The sequence below is a fragment of the Aotus nancymaae genome, unplaced genomic scaffold (genome assembly GCF_030222135.1).
Source record: "Aotus nancymaae isolate 86718 unplaced genomic scaffold, 86718_ANA_hifiasm-v0.15.2.pri h1tg000019l, whole genome shotgun sequence".
Lineage (NCBI taxonomy): Eukaryota > Metazoa > Chordata > Mammalia > Primates > Aotidae > Aotus > Aotus nancymaae.
In genome coordinates this window covers 49147368-49171102 of record NW_026988431.1, presented here as the reverse complement: position 1 = coordinate 49171102, position 23735 = coordinate 49147368, and the positions used below count along the sequence as shown (strand labels likewise).

Here is a 23735-nt window from a genome sequence, read left to right as displayed (position 1 = left end):
TGTGGATTCTTCCATGTGGATATGATTCTCCATACCTGAGCCAATACTGCTGTTCCTGGGAAAAGGGTCTCTATGTGGGGTATGGGCAGGCTTACCTGCCCTTATTTGATTTATGGGAATTCTTCTATTTACTCATGCTTTCCGCAAACCGACTATAGTTAGTAGGATGGTAGACCCCAAAAGATATGCCCATATCCCAATCTCTAAAACCTGTGAATATAACGGATATCCTGAACTTTTCCCAAACTGACCAACCACCTCCTCTTGGAATTTAGTGAGCAGATTAAGCTTAAGCTTTATGCCTGTCTTCAGATCTTCTCCTACATTTGATTTTAGTTAAATGTTTTCCATTATTCCAGCCCCTTCCTCATTCCTACCCCTCTGCCAATATTCTGAACATCTACACAGAAACACTATACCACATTACTCCCATTTTCTCTCCTTCATTACCATGGAACTATGTAAAAACAAGTAGAGGGAAGGACAAAGAATAAAAGCAAAATACTGGGGACATACTACCGTTATTAGAGATAGCCTATAAATTTTAACATAATGATTCAATATCCACATAGAAGATACCCATCCAGTTATGTCGCTATCCCAGAGGTTAGTTTAAATCCCTTTATTCAGTCAATAGGAATTAATAAGGCACCTCTCTGCACAGCTGTGTGATAGATTGAGACATGTCCTTTGCTCCCAAGGAACTCAGCTCACATTCACCTGATTAACTATGGACTATAGCTTCTCTTTCCTTTACTAGAGGCCAACTATAGAGAGGGTTAACAAGGCTCAGGTAAATAGAATTCACAAAGTCACTATTGCAGAAAATTCCTTTACTCTTCCATGTATAATTATTGCTGTCCTTAGTGGATCAGACCACTCCCTGCCTGACTCCTCAACAGTAATCCATATCAGATCTATAGAGAATCAAATAAATAGTGATATGACTTGCTAAATTCTTCCACATAAGTCAGCAAAGCTCAATGGTCGTATTCTGGATAATCTGCCCCCAGATGCTTATTTATAAAGAAGCAAACTGAATCTGCTTAGTGAAATTTATCCCACACTACTGGGTGCAGTAAAATAAACAGAAAAAAGTGATTGGTCTTCCCTTCAGAATATGTATACCTACAGGCTCCCCTTATAGAAAGCATTATTTCTTTTTTCTGGGCATGACTTTCTTTGGTTACACATGCAAAAGTGATATGTACTCACAGCAGAAAATCATATACAATACTAACAAAATAAAGGCACCAAAAATTGCCCCTAATCCTACCATGCACACAGGTAACTACTGATATTATTTCAATATATATCTTTTTGTTCCTCTGGAGAGATAAATACTTTTTGCTTATGTCAAAATAGTATTACACTGTATATATTATTTTATGAACTGCTTTTTCAGTTCATAGTGCATAGTGATCATTTTCCCATTACATTTCTATTAGAACTGGCAGTAGAAGCATCATTCTTCCTTTAACAGATTTTGCCTTATGGCTAACTGACTCTAGCTATCTCCTTCTGGTCTTGTTGCTTTGACTCTTTTATACCTCCTGACCACCCTATGCCTGGTTACTGCATTGATCTGCCTAAAATACTATTTACACCCTTGACCCCAGACCAGAATCCTTGATGAAACCTTTTCCTTCATTCTGCCCCAGTTGACTAGACGGAGGAGTTCTCACCTGTCTTTTTATTCCAGGCTGTCCTCAACAAGTCCAAGAATTTAAGTACACTGTTTTGCATCACTTATTACATAAATTATTTGTCCAAATGAGTTTCCATCCAACGTGGTTTGCTTATTATTCCCTGATAGACCACTCAGCCTCCCCATTGAAGCTACTTTCTCTGCTGGCAGAGTCTCCCTCCCCTATTCTCTACCTTTGCCCAGGTTCTTTCCTACCCTTACTGCCCAGATGTTTTCATTGCTTTTTTAATTTTTTGAAAAAAAATTTATGGGTACATAGTAGGCGTATATATTTATGGGATATATGGGATATTTTGATGCAGGCATGCAATGTGTAATAATCACATCAAGGTAATCACCTTGAGCATTTATATTTTGTGTTAGAAACAATCTAAGTATACTCTTAATTATTTTAGAATGTATAATTAAATTATTGACTACAGTCACCTGCTTGTGCTATAAAATACTAGATATTATTCATTCTTTCTATTTTTTTTTAATCCATCAGCCATCCCCACATCATCCCCACCCTCCATTACACTTCCCAGCCTCTGGTAACCATCATTCTACTCTGTAACTCCATGAGTCCAATTGTTTTAATTTTTTGGTCCCACAAATAAATGATAACATGCAAAGTTTTTCTTCCTGTGCCTGGCTTATTTCACTTAACATAATGACCTCCATGTTGCAAATGATAGAATCTCATTCTTTTTTATGACTGAATAGAACTCCACTGTGTATACATACCACATTTTCTTTATCCACTCATCTCTTGATGGGCACGTAGGTTGCTTCCAAATCTTGACTATTGTGAATAGTCTACAATAAACATGAGAATGCAGACATCTCTTAAATATACTGATTTCCTTTCTTTTGTGTATGACCCAAAGAAAAATACAAGTTGAAAACAAAATATTGGAAAAAGATAGACCATGCAAACCTAAGAGAGCTGCAATGACTATATGACTATCAAACAAAATAGACTTTAAGATAAAAATATTATCAAAGGTAAAGACTTTTATAAAAATAGAATGGTCAATACATTAGTAAAATATAGCAATCATAAATGTATATATGGGCTTATAGACAGAGCATCAAAATACCACAAAAACAATAGACTTGAAAGGAAAAATAGACAATTCAACACTTCCTGTTAATGATTTTAATACCCCACTCCCAGTAACTGATAGAACAACCAGACCCTACCCTGCAAAATTGCAAGAATATTGAAGACTTGAGCAATACTATCAATCAACTCTATGTGAGCAACAATATGCAACTGGCCCCTCCTATCTGCAGATTCGACCAACTATAGATTGAAAATATTTGCAAAAAATCAACAATTAAAAATAGCAAATCAACAATAAAAATACGATACAACCATTTACATAGCATTTACATTGTATTAGGTATTATAAGTAACCTAACGATGATTTCAAGTATATGGAAGAATGTGCATAAGATGTATGCAAACACTACACTATTTTATATAAGAGATATGAGTACCAGGAGATCCTAAAACCAATCCCTGGTAGATTCTGAAGGAAAACTGTATTTAGAGCTTCATACCCAATGACTACAGAATATACATTCTTTTCAATTATACATAGAATATTCTCCAAGATGGACCATATGGTAGGCCAGAAAACAAGTCTTACTATATGAAAAGGGTTGATGTTGTAAAAATATATTCTTCCAACAAAATGAAATTAAGTTAAAAATCTAAACCAGAGAAAAAAATAGGAAATTCTCAAATATTTGGAAATTAAGTAGCATAATTCTAAATAAACCATTGGTTCAATGAAGAAATAACAGAGAAAACTTTAAAATATTTTGAACTGAATGAAAATAAAAATTTTAATAATTTATGGGAAGCAGCTAAGGCAGCATTCTGAGGAAAAGTGATAGCTTTAAATACCTATATCAGAAGGTATCAAATCAGTAACCTAAGCTGTCATCTTAAGAAACTAAAAATGAAAGTACAAAGCAAACAAAATCCAAGCAGAAGAAAAGAATTAATGAAGATTAGAGTAGAAATCAAGGAAATAGAAAAATACGATAAAATCCATAAAATAAAAAGTTGGTTTTTTTGAATTATCAACACAATTAACAAAACTTAGCTAGGCTGACTGAAAACAAATTACTCAAATCAGAAATTAAAAGGAGGATATAACTTCTGACCTGCAGAATTAAAAAAATTATAAGAAAATAAGAATAACTTCATACCAAAAATAGACAGATGAAATGAACAAATTCCTAAAACAACACACATTACCAAAACTGACTCAAGAAGAGAAAATCTAAATAGACCTATAACAAGTGAAGAAATTGAGTCATAATTTTAAATGTTTCCACAAAGAAAAGCCCAGATTTAGAATTCACCAGTGAATTTTCTTAAATATTTTAGGACAATATAGTAATCCTTTACAAACTCTTTTGGAAAATAGAGGAAGGAACAATTCTCACCTCTTCTTTAAGGTATTATTTTGATACCAAAACAACACAAAGGTGCCAGAAAAGAAGAAACTACAGATTGATATCACTCACGAACATAAATGTAAAAATCCTTAACAGAACATCAGCAAATCAAATCCAGCAACTTGTAAAAGGATTATAGGCTGTAACTAAGTGGTCTGTAGTTTGGTTTACACCCAAAATACAGTAAGTATAAGGTACCAGATTAATAGAATAAAAGGAAAAAAATATCATGATCTTCTCAATAGATACAGAAACACTTATCAAAATCTAACACCTATCTAAAGTTTCTCCAAGCAAAACTAAAGGATAACTTCCCTGAAGTAGTATCTCCATGAAAAATTTATAGCTAACATCATGCTAAATGATAAAAAAGACTAAATGTTTTTCCCCTAAGACAGGGAAGCATGCCACTTTTGCCACTTCTTTCCAACATTGTAAAGGACGTTCTAGCTAATGCAATTTAAAAAAATAAAGAAATTAAAGATGCCCAGATTTGAAAGTCAGAAGTAAAACTGTTTTTATTCATAGATGACATAATCTGTTATGTAGCAAGTTCCAGATATTCATCAAAAAAACTACAGAATAAATGAATTTAACAAGATCACAAAATGTAAGATCAATATTTCTATATACTAGCAATGAACAATACAAAAACAAAATTAAGAAAGATTTTTAGTCATAAAAATATCAAAAAGAATAAAACACAAAGAAATAAGTTTTAAAAAAGAAGTACAAATTTTGTATACCAACTACTACAAAATGTTGATGAGCAATTAAAGATCTAAATAATGTTCACATTCTCGAATTGGCATAGTCAATATTGTCAAGATTCTTCCCAAATTGATCTAGAAATTCAATACGATCCCTATCAAAATACCAGCAAGTGTTTTTGTAAAAATTAACAAGCTGATTTGAAAATGTATATGGAAATACAAAGAACTTAAATAGCCAAAACAATTTTGAAAAAGAACAAAGAAAACTTACATGATCTCATTTTAAAATTTACTCCAGAGCTATAGTCATCCACAGAGTATGGCATTGGCAAAGGACAAATACATAGATTAATAGGAGAGAACTGAGAGTTCAGAAATAAGTTCTTATATATGGACTATAACTTACTTTTTAACTGGTGCCAAGACAATTCAACTGAGAAAGCATCATGCTTTCAAAAAATAGTGCTAGGAAAATTGGATATCCATATGTGGGAAAAAACTGCTTAGACCCCTACCTCAAAGCATACTCAAAAATAAACTCAAAATGGATCATAGAGTTAAGAATTAAAATTTCACATCATCTAGAAGGAAACATAGGAGAATTCTTTATGATCTTGGGTTTGGCAAAGCTATGACACCAATAAGAGAAAACATATAAAAGAAAAAAAAAAGGGTTAATTGAACTTCCTAAAAGTAAAAATTGTTTTACTTCAAAAGTTATCATTAAGTAAATGAAAAGACAAGCCATAGTTTCAAATCCTATACCTGATAAAGCACCTGTATTCAGAATGCATGGAAAACACTAATAACTCCATAGAAAGAAGGCATGTAACCCAACTAAAAAAAAATGGGCAAAAGATTTTAATAGACATTTTACCAAAGAGAACAAGTGAATGGCTAATGAGTACACGAAAAGATTTTCAACCTCATTAGTCATTAAGAAAATGCAAATGAAAACCACAACGAGACACCTCTATACACTTAATAGAATGGCTATAAAAATTTTTTTAATATCAAGAATTAGTGAAATTGTGGAGGAATGGAATCTTTCATGCTTGCTGGTGAGAATGGGAAGTGGTACAGCCACTGTGAAAAATAATTTGGCAAGTCCTTAAATACTTAAATACAAATGTATCATTCAACCAAGTAATTACACTTCTAGATATGAAAATGTATGTCCACATATAGACATATACATGAATGTCAAATAACATTCATAATAATCCAGACCAGGAAATCATCCAAAGTCCATCAAATGGCAAATGGAAAAGCAAAATGTGTTATATTTATGGAATTCTATTCAGGTCTTTAAAAAATGAACCACTGATACATGCAACAACATGAATCATCCTCAAAAACATTATGCTAAGTGGAAGGAGCTAGACAAAAAGACTATATATTTTATAATTCTATTTTTATGACATGTCTAGAAATGGAACATTTATAGAGACAGAAAACAGATTAGCAGTTGCTGGGGCTGGGAGTGGAAACAATAATTAACTGCAAACAGGCACGAAGAAACTTTTTTGGGGATAGGAGAAGATCATAAAACTGAATTTTGATTATGGTTCCACAATTCTATAAGTTCACTAAAATCAGCAAATTGTACTTTTATTTTGAGTGAATTTTATGGTATATAAATTATACTGTAATAAAACTGTTTTTTAAAAATACAACAAATCAGAACATGGTTTTCCGAGAGAGAAAGTGTGTTTTTTTAAAGCCCCAGGTTTCCTTTACATGTCAGAAGCAAAGGTTGGATGTCTGAACATAGACTTTATTACAATCTGTAGTAGAGAGAGGTCAGAGGTCTGGGAAGTCCTAGAAGGAAGTTTCAAGACAGGATCAGAAAAAACAATGCACTTAGTTGCTGTGGGGTTCTTGAGAAAAGTCTGAGTATTCTGCATTACAAGGCTGAGATACAAGACATCCCTAACAAGGGTGAGGGAGAGTCCAAGGGCATCCAGAGATGTTCCCTGCTGGGCATGACACTGAGTCTGAATGGCAGGCAAAAATGGCAGAGCAGTAACGGTGGAGAATGGCTGCAGAGGCAGCCTCACTAAGTTGCCCACATTGTGGAATGGGGCAACAAAGCAGCCAAGCATCAACAGGACCTCCAGAGCATCATGAAGGTCACAATGCGTAGAGCTGATACTAAGCAGTGAAGGTTTTTAAAGATACTGGGCACAGCAGAATTTCCCAAAGACAAGGCAGGACAGCTTTAAGACATACAGGTCCAGATGGGCAATGAACAACTCAGAGGAAAGCAACACAACCAAGGGAATGTCATAAAAATTAGCTGTGTTAGGAACTTGGAAATTTAGCAAAGCTAGTTATGGTAATGGATGAGGTACCTTTAAACAGCAAATTTAGGAGTGTTTGCTTCTCCCAGCCCTTAGCAGAACTAAGAGCTTTAGAATAAAATGAGGACAGTCCAAAACAAAAACAAAAATCTCCTTTTGCTGCCCACTGGCAGACATTTGCAGAGTATGGAAAGTTCCCAGTTAGCTGAGGGTCAGTGTTGTGACTTTTGATCTCAGGCTTCCCAGGTTGACTTGCCAAAAACAGCGTTTTATATCCCTCATAGTCAACTCTTCTGAGTTTAAAGGAAAATCGCTTGATCAGATTAGGAATTCTCCTTGAGAGTCAGGACCCCTTAAGGGGGTCAGAGCGGAGAACAAGGTGACCAGAGATGATGGCTGGGGCGCTGTCTTCTTACCACTGAAATCGTCTCATTATTAACCTCAGGCAAAACCCCTAGCTGCCAGGGTGCTGAAATGGTTTGCTTCTACAGCACTGAGTCACTAGAACTTAAAGGTTTTCGATGGTTTAAACTCCACGTGTTGTCAGGTTCACTTACAGAGCAATTAGTCAATTTGTGACACTTTAAGTGACATTTGAAAGAGGATAACTATTAAACAAAAGCCAACTGGAAGCAGAATCATTCCATTTCTCTGCTCATCAGATTGGATTGTCTGTTATGTTTTGCATGCAAAGGGGGATTTGCCATTCTACAGCTAAAGTCATTATTTAGGCCCAGTGCTGGCTCACTCAACAGCAAGACACATTATTTATAGCAATATGGTTGTCTGTTATAAAATCGTCCATGTGGGGGAAGGGGAGAGAGAGCACTTAGATTCCTAATGTTTTTGGCTTGAGGCTTTTAATTGAGTAGGAGTGAGCTATTTAATGTTATGTGTAGGTAAATGAGAAAAATGTGTTCTTTCCAGCAAATGATTGCCCAATTTTAATTTCCCTGTAATCATTCTTTCATTCTTATCTGTCTTATAAAATTTAAAAGGCTGTCATGTGGAGGAGGGAGGACATTTGAGAGTTGTTACATAGGACAGAAACAGGACCAAGGAGGATTGGCAGCAGGCAGGTGGATGCATATGAAGGAGAGACTTGCTACAGTGTGGGCTGCTCAACAGCGTATCAGGCTGCCCACCTGGAGGTTTAGTTAGCTGTCCCTGGAAGTATTCAAATAGTGCCCATAGGACTAGATGACAGTACATGACAGAAAAGGAGAGGATTTACTTCTCTGAATGGTAGTTATGTTAGGCAAGCTCTTTCAGGTAGTAAGAAACTGAGATGTGCTCAAATGACCCAGCCTGTTCTTTTGGCCTGTCCAGGCTCCTCCCTTCTTCTGAAAATAGCATTTCATTGTTCAGGTAGGATAGACACTCCTTCCAGGCTCTGGGTGTGTGTATCTGCGACCCAGCCCCATCAATGAGAGTGTTCCATTTCTCAAGTCACAGTGATTGGCTCAGGGTTGGTCATGTGGCCCCAAACAGTCCACAAAAACTCAATCTTGGGAATTTTATTAGAAAAGAGAGACTCTGTTTCTTCCAGACTTGAAGTTAGTTAAGCCTAATGCCACCTAGGGTTATTGCAAGCAAAGGACCTGCTTGAGAATAAGCTGGAAAGTCATTAAGGACATATGCTGTAGCAGACTGCTTCTGGTGGTCCCCCTCAGTAGATAATGTCTACTCTTTTCTATTCTGTCGTTATTCTTTCACAGTGATTCAGCTACTGGGTCCCTTCTTCCACTGCTGCCAGGTCTACAGCCTTAATAATTGTACATCCTCTATTAAAATTCCCCAAGAGAAATGATTGACAGTTCCTTTCTGAGACTGCACCAGCCAGTCACCATCCATATGATATCCCCCAGTAAACTATGACTCTCACACGCAGCCACCATGGATGGAAGGCAGTCTTCGTGTAAGGCTTCAATCCTGAATCCAACTCCCTGTGATCATGGGGATACATTACAAAGAAAAATGTGCTCCCTATAGTGAAAGTGCTCCATCATGACTAGGAAAAGTTTTAGACCTATAGAAAGGAACCTGCTTCAAACTTCTTTATTGTGTAAAGATTTTGTAGGGTAGAGGCTGTCCTCAAAGTGGGGCTTTGGTCATGGAACAGGCAAAACACCCCAGATCCCTCCCCAGACAATTTCCAAAGTTCTTTCCCATTTTTAGTTTCTCCAGTTCCTTTTTATTTTAAAATTCTCTTTTTAAGAGAGATATTTGGGGCCAGGTGCAGTGGCTCATACCTGTAATCCCAACACTTTGGGAGGCCAAGAAGGGTGGATCACCTGAGGTCAGGAGTTTGAGACCAGCCTGGCCAACATGGTGAAAACCTGTCTCTACTAAAAACACAAAAATTAGCCGGGTGTGGTGGTGGCTGCCTGTAATCCCAGCTACTCAGGAGGCTGAGGCAGTAAAATTGCTTAAACCCAGGAGACGGAGGCTGCAATGAGCCAAGATCGTGCCACTGCACTCCAGCCTGGGTGACAAGCATGAGACTCCATCCAAAAAAAAAAAGAGAGAGAGAGAAATTTTGTTTGGAGTTTTATTCATGTTGAGATATTTCCTACAAGAATTGATAAAGGAAGTGGCCAAGCAGAAAGCCCCATGCATTTTGTTCCTTTCCTCACTTACCACCCAATACTTGTCTCACTGAGGGCTGAAGCACAAGTTTTTCAAAAGGAGAAGGAGATTTAAAAACAAAACCAAATCTTGGACACTCCAGGTGTGTCTGATATGACACCATGATTCAATCAAGTCCTGGCAGGAAAATGATGGTACACTCATGGGTCATGAGAAGAATTTAATACAAAGACTATTAACAAGGTATAACAGGAATGTCCCTAAAGGGAAGTAGAAGTAGCTCTAAAACATGAGAGTTAGCTGAGGCCTACTAATAGCTGGGTCTGTTACCACCTCTCAGCCTGAAGGGGCAATTGGAAGGAGTGGTCACCAGAACCCAGACACAGAGAGGGCTCTGTGGCAAGGGCCACCACAGAAACTGTAACCTTCAATGATGGGACATAGCCAGCCCACAGGAAGAAGCTCAGAGAATAAATACCCAACTCCCTCCCTACCCTCCCTCCAATCTCCTGCCAATGGGCGGAACCCAACTAGAAGCCAGAGGCCAAAGAAACACAGGACAGCCTCCTGGGACACAAAGTAGAGCAGAAAAGGGTAGGAAGTATATCTGGAGTAAATTAAAAATATTTGGCACACATGGGGTAAAAAAGTACTTAAGCTACATTTTCCCTCAACTGGGCAAAAATATCTCAAAATCTAATGGCCCACTGATAAGTCTTCAGTGGAATGGGCTGATCCAACACTGCTTTTAACATAAAACAGAAGCTGGTGCCTGAGGAGACAGTGAGCATCCACTCACATTGGTGGGGCTAGGCTGCCCTGCCTGAGGATATCACAAAATGGGAAACCACCCCTCCACTGAAAGCACGCACAGTGACCCTGGGGAGAAAGGACAGTCTTGAGTGTTCTGTATAAAGTGGCACCAGCCATAAACATTGGGCCATGTCATCTTTAAGGCATTCCCCAGGAGACATTGAACAGGATAGTGCCATTCTTTGAGTCAAATACCTTTTTAATCAAAATGGGGAAAAATATTATGTTTGAAAGAAGTAAAAAAAATATTATAGAAGAGAAAGGTCAGAATTCTGGGAGCATTGCCTTGTGTTTAAGATGAAAGCAGGAATACAATTGGGCTGAAAACAACACTTTTTCATTTGTTAATTTAAAATTAATCCACAGAAAAACCTAAAGAAACAAACAATTTCACTGAAGTCATTCAAACTCAGCAGTCCAACTATGGCTGCTTTATTCCTGCCTTTTTTTAGGAAGAATCTGATGTGGAAGAAAAATTATGATACTCTTCCATTTATTAAGTATATGTTTACTGAACACCTACTGCATGCTGGGCACTGCTCCAGGTGCTAGGAACAGCAGAAACATTTCAAAATAAATAAGACCCATCTTTCCCTTAAGCAGCTTATAGTCACATGAAAAAGACAGACATAAAAACAGCTCATCACAATACAGGGTAAAATGAAATACATGCTAAAGAAAGTGCGGGTAATCTGCCTGGGGGTTTGGGTGTGTGCCGAGGAGAGATTCATTCTGAGTGAGAGGAAACCAGAGAAGGTCATGTTTACTCTGGACCTTAAAAAATGAGTAGAATGTTGTCAGAGGACACATGAGCCCATTGTTAGACCAAACAAGGACATTTCAAGTCAGGGTAGGGCATGAACAGAGACATGGATATAGGAAGTACTGGGCTAATGCAGACCACAGCAGGCAGTGTGGGGCATCAGAGGGAGTGGTAAAAGAGAGTGTAAGAGGAAGATGGAGCAGGAGAGAGGCTTGGGTCAAAGCAGAAAACACCTTAAAATGCCAGCTTACTAAACTCATTCCAGGAAACAGTAGGGACTCTGACGGGCCATATCTGGTTTGGAATAAATGTTACAGGCATTGTTTTGAACATCACAGTCTACAGTAGTTCTATCTTATGCCTTGAGTCTGTGCCCAATTTGTTTCCCTGACAGTAACATCTGTAGTGCATTCTTCCCTAATGTGCCACATTAAATCACTTCAACCTAGTGATATTAATGACCTCAAACTGAAAATAAGATCTGGCTCATAGCACCCTCATGGATAATGGAAATAGTTCACTACCAACAATTTCAGATGAAGGAGCTAGAATGAAAGTAGTTTGTTGGAACAAAGTAGCCTATAAATAGTCATACTGGGACAGATAGGCCACGTTGCTGAAAGGCCCTACAACTAACGGGCTGAATGCTCCATAAATCAGTGAGAGCACAGAGAGGGAGCCCACGTGTCACCCACATAGTCAACTCGGCAGGGAAAAGAGAGGGAGCCTGCTAATTACTCTCCACATTCTGCCATTGCACAAAATTCACTGCAGTTTCCTTTTTATCTGGGCAATTGGCATTAAAAATGAAAAGAAACAAAATCAGTCTTGATATAAGGCCTGCTTTATATGGTATATTACCTAACCCCAAAGGCCAAATCAGGAAATGCTTTGAGATTTTGATGTTACAGGAGACTGGAAGATGGAAAGGAGGTTGTATGAAATCAGACCAACCATTACAAAGTTAACTATAACTTAGATGGAGAGGAAGTCAAAGTCCCTAGCCTAACTCTCGGCAACCAACACTTCTTGTGCTTTAGGGCTCAGTTAAGAGAATAGAACCAAATGAAAGGTCACATTTTCAACTGTGAGCCTTTGTAACTAAATATCAGATATTGTGATGCCCTTCTGCAGAGTTCACAATGAGACATAAGCCTGGACAGAACTGCAAATAATTCTTGATGAGAAGTAGCTGAGCTCCGCAAACACTGCTTTTGATCTGAGCAGTGGCCATTGAGTAGCTGCAAACACAACTCTGCGGGCCCTCATTTGCCTTAGCAATGGTTACGCTTTGCCAAGCATAACCATTCCTCACTGTCCTGGGAAAATGCTCCTGTGAGAGACAGAGTGTTTGGCAAGGGATCTGCACAGAGTGGATGGCCCCATTCCTGTGGCCAGTGCCTGACCTCAAGATGACATCACATGAGTTAGGTTCTGGACCAATTGAGGCATACCTGCAAAGGGCAGATAGCTAAATAAGATTTCACTGAGCCAGAATATTCCAAATAAATTATTCATATATACTACATTTAACCTCTGCTCTCTTTTTATTTTTAACATTATTTCAAAAACATAATTATAACTATTTGTCAAACCTCTTTACTAACACCTCTTGTTCATAAAAATCGTTAAGTCTCTCATTGTAAAAATCATTAAGTTCTCTGGTTGCAGAGGACATTATGTCCTTACACATCCATCTCCAGAGGCAAGAAAAAAGAGGAACATACCTGTCTTTTGTCTCTTTTAAGAAGCCTCGGCTTCCTCTCACATCTAATCAACCACAAATGCATCATATGCCCCCACCTAAAGACAATAGGCTGAACCCAACTAGAAGCCAGAGGCCATCGCTGTGGACATGGCCTCCATGTTTGGCTTAGACCAGTGGTTCTCACACTTCAGCAGGCATCAGAATCACCCAGAAGTCTTGTTAAAACAGATGCCTGGTCCTCTTCCCTGGAATTTCTGTTTCAGCAATCTGGGGTAGGAGCTAAGAATTTGCATTTCTAACAAGTTTCCAGGTTGATGTTGATGCTGCCAGCCTACACATTAACTATGTGGCTTAGACAAAGCAAGTTTCACTCTTAGGTTCAGGGAAGAAGATGAGCCTCCCCTCAAACACATGGGTGCTTGGAAGAAATGGAATAAAATCAGGGTTCTGTTAGCCAGGAAAAGAGTAGGTGTATGGCTGATGAATGACAACCATCAGAATCTTCTGGGTTGGAATCCACTGAATTTTGTCTTCACAAAATGGTAATCGTTTGTGGTCTGTGTCAATTCTGGCTTCTTGCTTACCTGGTGAATAGCACTCAACCTTGCCACTCCTAAAAGGCTCAGGACTAGAACCGGAGATGGCCAATGGCTCATAAACCCTGGAGCCCAGAGGACCTTGTGGGAGGGGATAGTTACCAAGGGCACACCAGCAAGTCACAGCTGTGAAAGCCTTTGTTTCAGCCACATATCTCATTCCTGTTCAGTGTCTCGAGGAGAAGTACTTCTATTTTCTGAGATAACATGGTGAAACGAAACAAAGAAAACAAAACAACTGCTCATCTTAAACTGTTTCTTTAAATTGAATTAAGGCAGACTTTGTAAATACAGGCCTGGCGCAGCAGCCTACCTTTTACGTGTCTCCTGTGTATATGCAATAACACCCGTGGATTTAGTTACAATGATGCTATGAACTGGGCCAAATATTACTGCTCCATGAGGATACTGAACCATTCAATAATAGGTTCATTTGGTCTTTTCTTTGCTGCTCCTCACAAGATAATCTTTGCTCTAAGCCCAATTATGAATCTCATTAGTTTGGAGTTTAACTACAAGCTATCTTAGGAAAGAATGCCTACGGTCATTTGGAAGAATTCAGAGGTGAAGTTGCTGATGAGTGAGCTTTCTTGTTCACACAGCCCAGTAGGCTGGATATGAAGGCTTTTAAGACAATGCACATTGGAAAGCTGCTTACTCTCTTTTGCCATAGGTCCCCATCTAAGCTCCTGCACTGAGAAGGAAGCCTGCCCTGAGTGCTTTGGGGATTAGGATGAGGAGTGTTATAAGTAATGCGTCGTGGGCACTCAGCTTCCTACAGCCAACTTATCACCATGGATATTTTTTCCCACATATCTGAAGTGAGCCATCAGTCACTTCTAATCTATGTACCAATTCTAGGGAATCTGTAACTTTGAAGACAGCCTCAGAAACTTCATATATTGAAGGAAGATAAAATATATTGCATACCATATTAACACTTTCTTTCAACCAAAGGATATCAGCTTCTTGAAATAGAGTGCTGTCGAAAACAAATCCATTAGCTGTGGCTTTCTTCTGTAGATTCAGGCAGAATTAGAAACACCAAAAGAATAAACAACAGAAGAATAAAAGTGTTGGTTTATCAAATGTGCACAGTATTGCTCTACTTTCCTCTCAGCCAGCAAACAGAGGGGAAAAATAGCAGTAAGAGGTAAAAGAAAAGGCACCACTCTCAGCTGAGTGATTTGGTTCTACTATGCATGACATTAAGCACTGTGCCAGGGAACAGATCCACATGTGTGTTGTTTAGTGCCTGGGCACAATTTCCTACATCAGAGATGCCAAGGCAATATCCCAATGGCTATATGGTCCAGTGACGCCCTCCGTCAGAGGGAGCCAGGTGGAGCCAGGTGCTTCTCACCTGCCATGCCCATTATGTAAGACCCCCCCATTTCTTGGCGGTCATCACAATCCAACCTGTCAGCAGGAGGAAACTAGAACTGTCACCAGACCGGGCCAGAGCAAAGGAATGCATAGCAGTCATGACCTGAAGTAACAGTTTCTTTCTCAGGCACTTCCTGAAAATTACAGGTACTTGGTCTCTGACACAGCTTTGACAGATATGCGGCGGCATTTGACCTACAACATAATTAGATCAGGAAAACTTTAATAATCTTTACAGACAGGTTTAAGATATAGTTAGCAGCCTAAATTTCAATTTCATAGGATATCTCAAGGAGCATACCTATGAGAATTCTGTGATTCCTCTCGTTCTTTGGCTGTACCTTTATATTTTAGAATACACAAATAAATTTTTCAGTCAGTATAAAGCTACTGAATGAGTGATTGGGAATCCCCTTTCTACATCATCCCTTAAGCCCATCCATTCAAGAAATCACCATGGATATTTTTTCCCATATATTTGAATATACATTCCTGGGTCTGGGCCTCCTGCCAGGCCCACACCCAGGAATGTAACCAGATGAGCAAACGCCATCAGCTCTCCCGGGAGCCCTGACAGTTACTCTTTCCAGGGGCAAATATGTTTCTGTGTTTCTGCCAGCCATATAATATATACCTAGATATTCCGTGTAATTTCAGCAGTCTCAGAGCTGGTCATATATTTGTCTGTACTAACCTTAGCCCTGCTGCTGTTGTCCTTTCCTCATTATCCTCTCACCCCACCCTGAATCCTTCGTATATTTCTGTTAATAATGGTACATATTAGTAATAAAGACAATTAGACAATCAAGCATATTTACTCTCAAACAATTTGTATTTCAGGACTTTGGTTTAAAGCCCTTTGTGTAAAACTCAGAACATCTTTTACCACAGAAATTACTTAAAGCCTCCATCTCACACAAGCCTATTTAAACATATATTTGCAAGCATACTCAAGTACTCTCTTTGCTGGTCATGTCTTCTAGCAACAGGTTTTTACCTGGTACATACTAAGTTATTCATCAGTAACCCAAACTCTTCGATGAGCTGGATATCCTATTTGAGTTTCTATTTTTCATAAAAATTCCCCTCTAAGTACCTTCCAGCTTCTTAGTTATGTATCAAAGAATGGTGTGAAATAAAGTTGACTTAAGAAAAACCTCCTACATTCATAAAATCACTTGTCAATGTCTAGGAAGATGACCAGTCTTTACAGGAATATTATGGTTAAATGACATGAAAGCATTAACCTGAAGATAACCTGGGCGTTGAGAGAAATCTGACTATGACCTTTCTGACTCTTTTATCTTCAGGGTGTTTTAGCTCATCTAGCTGAAAGGGCAAAATCCCCCTTTCTACATCATTTTTTGAGGCCACCCAATCATCAGAGAGGATATCCCTTCCAGGCCCAGATCCAGGAATGTGGCCAGCTAGTCAAAATTGTCAGCTCTCCCAGGAACTCTGATAACTACTCTATCAAGGGTAAAAAAGAGAATGACTCTCACTGATGGTAAGAAGCTCTTACCCAGATGCTATACCATACATTTGGGGACACCATATTTTTCAGAGTGGGGGCACAAAAAGCTTGCTGAATGAATAAATGGTATTAGCTAGAACTATGGGTTCTGAGAGCAAAGGACCATATGGCACACAATGGGAAGAGGAGGTATAGGAGGAAGAGGAGAAAAATAATGAAATCCCTTTTTCCTGAACACAACTGGCCTTGGGCAAATTTGTAAAATAGGCTTTGAAGAAGAATTGACTGGGATCCTGACTCCTGCCTTTATAGGCTCTCTGGACTTGCCCTCCCCTTGTTAGAAAGGATGCTTTCTAGGGCCACCCACTCCCATGGTGCGACGGATTCCTTCTGCTCTTCCCTTCTCAAAATGCTTGTTCTTTCCTCTCTCCTACATTGTCAGTTTCTACCTCCAAGCTTGATCAATCCTAATAGCTTTCAAAGATGCTATAAAACCTCCAATTTAAAAAAAGATCTTCTAGAGCCCACATCCTTCTAGCCAACATGCTATTCACTCATATATAATAGGAAGTCTCTAAAAGTTAACAATCCCTCCAATCAGTTTCCCCTGACTCCATTCAAATAGCTTTTGTCAAGATCACTAATGATCTTCATTTTGCCAAATCCAGTGGTCAGTTATTGGCTCATCTTGCTAAGATCTTACTGAAGAAGATACCCCCAGATGTTTGTGTTCCCCTTTCCATAGAGTGGAGCCTGTGCTGAGAGAAGCCTGCTAAGCTGAGACTACATTTTCTGACAATTCTTTCTCGCCCCACAAGCACATGTGGCCATGTGACTAGTCCTTGTCAATGAGCAAGGATCAGATTGTACAAGGTCTTATACAGCATGGAAAGGAGATTGGATTTAATTCTAAGATTGATAGGCAACTGGGTGGCTTTTAGCAAAACTGTTCTCCTTGAAACTGCAAAGCTCATTTCCCGTCAAGTTCTCTGTATTTACTGTTTTGTTTTGTTTTTTTTCTTGAGTCTTACTCTGTCACCCAGTCTGGAGTGCAGCGGCACAACTTCAACCTCCGCCTCCCAGGTTCAAGCAATTCTCCTGCCTCAGCCTCCCTAGTAGCTGGGATTACAGGCATGCACCACCATACCTGACCAATTTTTATATCTTTAGTAGAGAAAGGTTTTGCCATGTTGATCAGGCTGGTCTTGAACTCCTGACCTCAGATGATCTGCCCTCTTTGGCCTCTCAAATTGCTGAAATTACAGGGGTGAGCCACCACACCCAGCCTACGTTTACTCTTATTTCCCTTTACCATAGATCTTTGCATGGCCAGCTACTTCTTTCCAGATCTCTGGTCAAAGTCATTTCCATTAACTAATCCATCCAAATAGCTTCATCCCTCAAATTAATTTATTTTTCTCCATAGCACTTCTTATTGTCTAACGTTATATTATACTCTCTTATTCTCAGACTTTAAGGTGTATCAGAATCAACTGGGTATTTGCTAAAAAACAAAACAAAACAAAAACATATTTCTGTCAAAATCTCCAAGACTTCAAGAGGTCTTAGTGCCCAGTAATCTGCATTTAACCAGGTGATTCTAACCCAAGTGGATCAAAGATAAGCACATGGACTCTTAGTCCAGCCAAAGAGGTACTGCCCTCTACACTTGGCCACCTGGAAGGTAGATGGTGCATTTTCAAAGAGGAATATCTGTTAAGAAAGGGCTCATGTCACATGGAACTTCACCTGGCTTAACCAGGGGGAAAAATACTATCTTGCAGGGCAGCAAGCTTGTCTACAATGTTTTGAACTATTCTAACTGTATAAATCCTGTTCCTGAAGTCAAGATGTGACTTTGAGTATGTTACTTTGCCTCCATGGGCTTCCATTGTCATTTATATGCAATAAGATTATATTGAATTAGGTATTATCTCTCTTCTCAACCCCAGAGAGTCTTAACTAAAGGCATTCATTCTACAGTACTTACATCCATAAGCAATAACATGAAATAAGAGGTAAATGCTCAGAAACACTTTTTGTTACAAAAAAGAAATCTCATTACAGGCCTCCAGAACTATGTAACAACTTCCCATGGCACCAAATTGCCAGTTAAAGAAAAGTATTTAAGAGCTATGACTTATAAAACTACCAGTGAGTTTTGAACATTTGACCATAAACATTTCTGTGTTTATAAATGCTAAGAACCTAGGCACTTGCAACTGTATGGCAAAAAGGATATAAAAGGAAGCCACCCCAAAGAGAACAATTAAAGCAACAGTGCTACATTGCAATTTGTAAACATCACAAAAGCCTACAACTCTAGCTGCAAAACACAGAATAGAGTATCATTGGTGCGTTGATTACAACTTAACAAATAGTGCAATTTGTTAAGACGTTTAGGGAAGAGAAATTGTCAGGAGAGAAAAAGTCTTCATGAGGTGACAACATCAAGAGAATATGAATTGGGGAGATAAAAGAACTGGAGAAATGATCAACATCTCACTTATTCAGAAGATATTTGTTGAGCCAAGCATCGTGCTAGTAACTAGACATATAAAAATGGTTATACGAGTTGGTTTCTGCCCTCAAAGAACTGAGAACTGTAAACAGACAATAGAAACACAGTTGCTAGTGACACAAAGACTGTCGTAGGCCAGACAACATGGCTTATGGCTGTAATTCCAGCACCTTGGGAGACTGAGGTGGGCAGATCACTTGATCCCAGGAGTTCAAGACCACCCTGGGCAACATGGCGAATCCTTTCTCTACTAAAAAAATACAAAAAATTAGCTGGGCATGGTGGTGCATGCCTGTAGTCCCAGCTATCTGGGAACCTGAGGTGGGAGGATCACCTGAACCCAGGAGGTCAAGGCTGCAGTGAGCCATGATCGTGCCACTGCACTCCAGCCTGGGAGACAAAGTAAAACACTGTCTCCCAGTCCCCACCCAAAAAATAGTGTGGTTCAGTGTGCTGGAAGAAAGGCCAGGCCAGATTTTCAGAAATGGTGGTGCTTGAACTGAGACTTGAAGGATGAGTAAGAGTTTGACAAGAATATAAGAGAAAAATCTCTTGCCAGGTACAAAAATAAAAAAGCAAGTGAACATGTCGATTGGGTAATTTTGTTAGCATTTTTCTTTTAGCCATTGTGATCAGCTTTGCACATGAATTAGCACTGTGACTTACTTTGTCCAGTAGAATGCCACAGAAGTGACTGTGTGCCAATTGCTAGCCTAGTCTTCATTAGGCTTTGCATAGTTTCACTGCTATCTCAGACCCCTGCAACCACCATGTGAATGAGCTCAGGCTAGCTTTTTGGAGATTAAACAACCACAAGGAAGAGAGCCATTCTATACCAGCCAGTCCGCAGACAATCTGCCAACTGAGTGCAGATGCATGGCTGAGTGCGGCCAAGATCAGTCTGACCTGGCCAAGATCACTAGTTTTTTTTTCCTAGTCAACCATACACTCATGAGCAAGAATAAATGGTAATTTTAAGCCAATACATTTTGGAATTCTTTCTTATGCATTGATAGATAACTGAAAGAGCTCCTTCCAATTTGAATTTACAATGATATAGTTCTCATGCCCTAAATCAGCATCACAGATAGAATGAAGCAAAAGGTTGCAGAGCATACACACACACAAATGTTCTTGTTATTCCTTGTTTATAAATGCTCACTACCTTTGTCACCTCCTCTACCTATTCCTGATCAAATACAGCAGATGAAACCATAGTTATCTCACAAACACAACCTCCCAGAAGAGCCCACTAAAAAGAATAGGAAAAAATAGTATCCCTTTCTCTCACCTAAATACATTCTGTAATATGGCACAATATACATAATGACTAACATAAAATGTTGAGTTTTTTTTTTTATGGCCTATATTAACTTTTTCTTTTTAGAGACAAAGTCTCATTCTGTCGTGCAGGCTGGAGTGCAGGGGTGCAATTTCGGCTTTACCTCCTGGGTTCAAGCGATTCTCCTACCTTAGCCTCCCAAATAGCTGGGATTATAGGCATGTGCCACCACGCCCGGTTAATTTTTGTGTTTTTAGTAGAGACGGGGTTTTACCATGTTGGTCAGGCTGGTCTCAAACTCCTGACCTCGTGATCTGCCCACCTCGGCCTCCCAAAGTGCTGGGATTACAGGCAGGAACCACTGCACTCCTACTACCTGATTCTGAGTACACATATATAATGCAAATCTTCCATGACTGCGTTAAATTTGATACAAATGACCTACTGGGACAATTTAATTATCTGAGTGCCCAACTACCAGGTGTGATTATAGGGGAATCAGGTACAGCTACATATTAAAAAACAGATCCCCATCGTCTCTCTATTTATACATGTTATTGATGCATTAATTCTTTATCTCTGCAGAAATCAGAAAACATAATTTTTCTCTCCAAGAAGAGAATGTGATTTTTTTTTTAAACGTTGTTAGTCTTTTTTTGATATGCAAAGGATCTCTGTCCTAGGGACTCCTACAGCAGGCAAATGAGGTAGAGCCAAACAGAAAATAGCAAAATAAAGTCCACGAATTGATATGACCAATGAAGACTCCTCTACTATTTTCATCTTCTTGGCCCTCAGACCCTTGGCAGCCAAGTCTTTATCCTCCAGGCTGGAAACTAGGAGAATAAATTAGGGAATATCTGACTAGTTGAAGAGGATATAAATAGAGATACTGACATTGGGGGTGTATCTATCAGGGTTAAGTCAGAAAACCAGAGCCACTAAAAATGTGTTAGGGGAGCAAGGGGCTTACTCTAGTAATTAGAGTTTGCACAAGTGTGGGAAGAGCTGAGGAAGTAGGAGTCTGGAAGAGAAGACTCATAGGATCCAAGGAAGTCATTACCTACTGTGGCAGTCAGAACAGTAACCCTCAAATAAATCCACATCCTGCTCCCCAGAACTTACGAATATGTTACTTTACATGGCAAAAGGGACTTTGGTGGTATAATTATGTTAAGCATCTTGAGATGAGGAGATAATCCCAGATTAGCTAGGTGGATCCAATGTTATCACAGCAGCCTTTATAAAGCAGAAACAAGAGGAACAAAGTGAGAAAAGGAGAGGTAAAGGCAGAACTGGAAGTTAGAGTGATGCACTTTGAAGATAAAAGGAGCCAGAGCGAAGAAATGCAGGTGATTTTAGAAGCTGGAAAAGTTAAGGAAGTGGATTTCTCTCCTGAAGCTCCCTGAAGAAGACACTTTGGTTTTAGACTACTGAGCTCCGAACTATAAGGGAATATATTTGTGTTTTAGACTACTGAGCTCTGAACTATAAGGGAATATATTTGTGTTGTTTTAAGCCACTAAGTTTGTTGTAATTTGTTACAGCAGCTGTAGGAAACATCCACAACTTAAAGCATGGGTGTGGATGGAGCATGTGGGAAATGTTCAGAAAGAGTGGACGTTTGGCCACCCAGGTGGAATGAGTGAGGAGGTTATGGCAAGTCCATGGAAGCTACAGCCTCTGTAGGAACAGCAGTCAAGCATTTGTTGGCTTGGTGTCACTCTTGGTTCATGGGGTCAGTAGTTGGAAGGGGAGGCTACAGCCTACCGGGCATCTCAGCATCTATATGGCAGGTTCACTGGTTACTGTGACCTTCTGGAAGTAATAGCTCCTGCTTTACCACTATTTTAAAACTTTGTACAAGTTTTTCTCTTAGCCAGATCTGATCACACAGAAAAGGAGTTCTGGAAAAGGCAATTCCTAACCTTAAATAGAAGCAGTAGTGCCAAGGTGATAAAACACAACCCAACTTTAGGAGTTTCCCTACAAAAGGTTCAGATAGTTCACCTGTCAACAAAGTTCAAAGTCAACAAGCCCTACCCCTATGTTTAGAGCTTCCCATCAAAGTTTTAGTTTCTCACTCTTAAAAATAAGCAGACCATCAAAGACGATCAAACATCTGGGGAAAGTCTTGAACATGATAAATGTCAAAACACAAAAGCCAATATGAAAACAGAAAAAAAACAACTTGAAAAAATAGAGACAGTGCACAAGAAGAAAATATGTCACAAGAGTAATGACCGGAATCACTGGTTTATTAAGAGAAAAATATTGCATCTATGAAATATTACTGAAAAGATGCTTTAGAAAAATAAACATTCAGAAAACCAAAAGAAGGTTTTATAAATTTAAGCATGCTATCCAAAATGAAAAGCTAAATAGAAAAATTAAAGAATAAAGTTGAAGAAATTTTTCAGAAAAAAGTATCTAAAAGAGAGAGAGATAAAGCAGGAGAAAGAATATATGACAAGTAGAGAACCAGAGAAGAAGTTCATTATCAGAATAACAGAAGCATGTGGGAAGGGGGTGAGGGATAAAAGACTACGAATTGAGTTCAGTGTATACTGCTGGGGAGATGAGTGCCCCCAAATCTCACAAATCACCACGAAAGAACTTATTCATGTAACCAAATACCACTTGTTCCCCCAAAACCTATGGAAATAAAAATTTTTTGAAACTTTAAAAAAGAATAACAGAAGCACCAGAAAGAGAATGGAGAAACTGTAGCAAAAAATAATAATAAAAACAAAATAATTTAGGAACATTTCCCAGGTCTGAGGACATGCAAGTCTACAGATTGAAAGGGTCTGGCCCACAGAGCACACTACACAATGAGTAAAAGTCAGCTCACACTAAGTGATTTCATGAAAACATTTCAGAATAATAGAGCCAAAAAGAGATTCTATAAGTTTCCAGATATTTAAAAACAACATCAACAACAGGCCAAATAGGAGGATGCTGACGTCAGAATTGCTTCATACTTTGTAATGGCAATGCTGGAAGGTAGAAAAGAAAGATTTTCAAAGTTCTGAAGGTAGATTATTTCCAACATGTAACTTCATCCAGACAATTGGTTCAAGAGGAAAATAAAGATATTTTCAGACATACAAGGTTTTAACAAATTTATTTCCCAGGCACCTTTTCTTAGACACTGGAAGGTTTATTCCATCAAAATGAAGAAACAAACCAAGATAAAGGAAAACTCAGAATACCAAAAAAAAAAAAAAAAAAAAAGAGGAGCTTCAAAACAGGAGAGTGCTGAAGGAATTATCCCAGGTGCTAGGGAAGAGAAATGCTAGAAGAGCAGCCCCACAGAAGCACGCAGCCCCAGGGGGAGCAGCATGACCCAAGAGACAGACCCTCCCCAACTGGACTGAGTCCGACTATACTCAGAATGATGTGCTCTGCCCAGAAGTAGG

The 23735-nt window shown here is 38.9% G+C and overlaps 1 protein-coding gene across 2 annotated transcripts in view; it reads right to left on the bottom strand.

Annotated features, from left to right (window-relative positions):
- KCNAB1 (potassium voltage-gated channel subfamily A regulatory beta subunit 1) overlaps positions 1-23735 on the bottom strand; it is a 370457-nt gene that overhangs the window by 254040 nt on the left and 92682 nt on the right. The window contains exon 2 of one of the 2 annotated variants that reach the window (XM_064378850.1): positions 2435-2506. The exons of the other annotated variant lie outside the window; for it this stretch is intronic. Within the exon in view, the coding sequence (XP_064234920.1) occupies positions 2435-2506 (72 nt within the window). The remainder of the gene's footprint in view (positions 1-2434; positions 2507-23735) is intronic. 2 annotated transcript variants of the gene reach the window in all.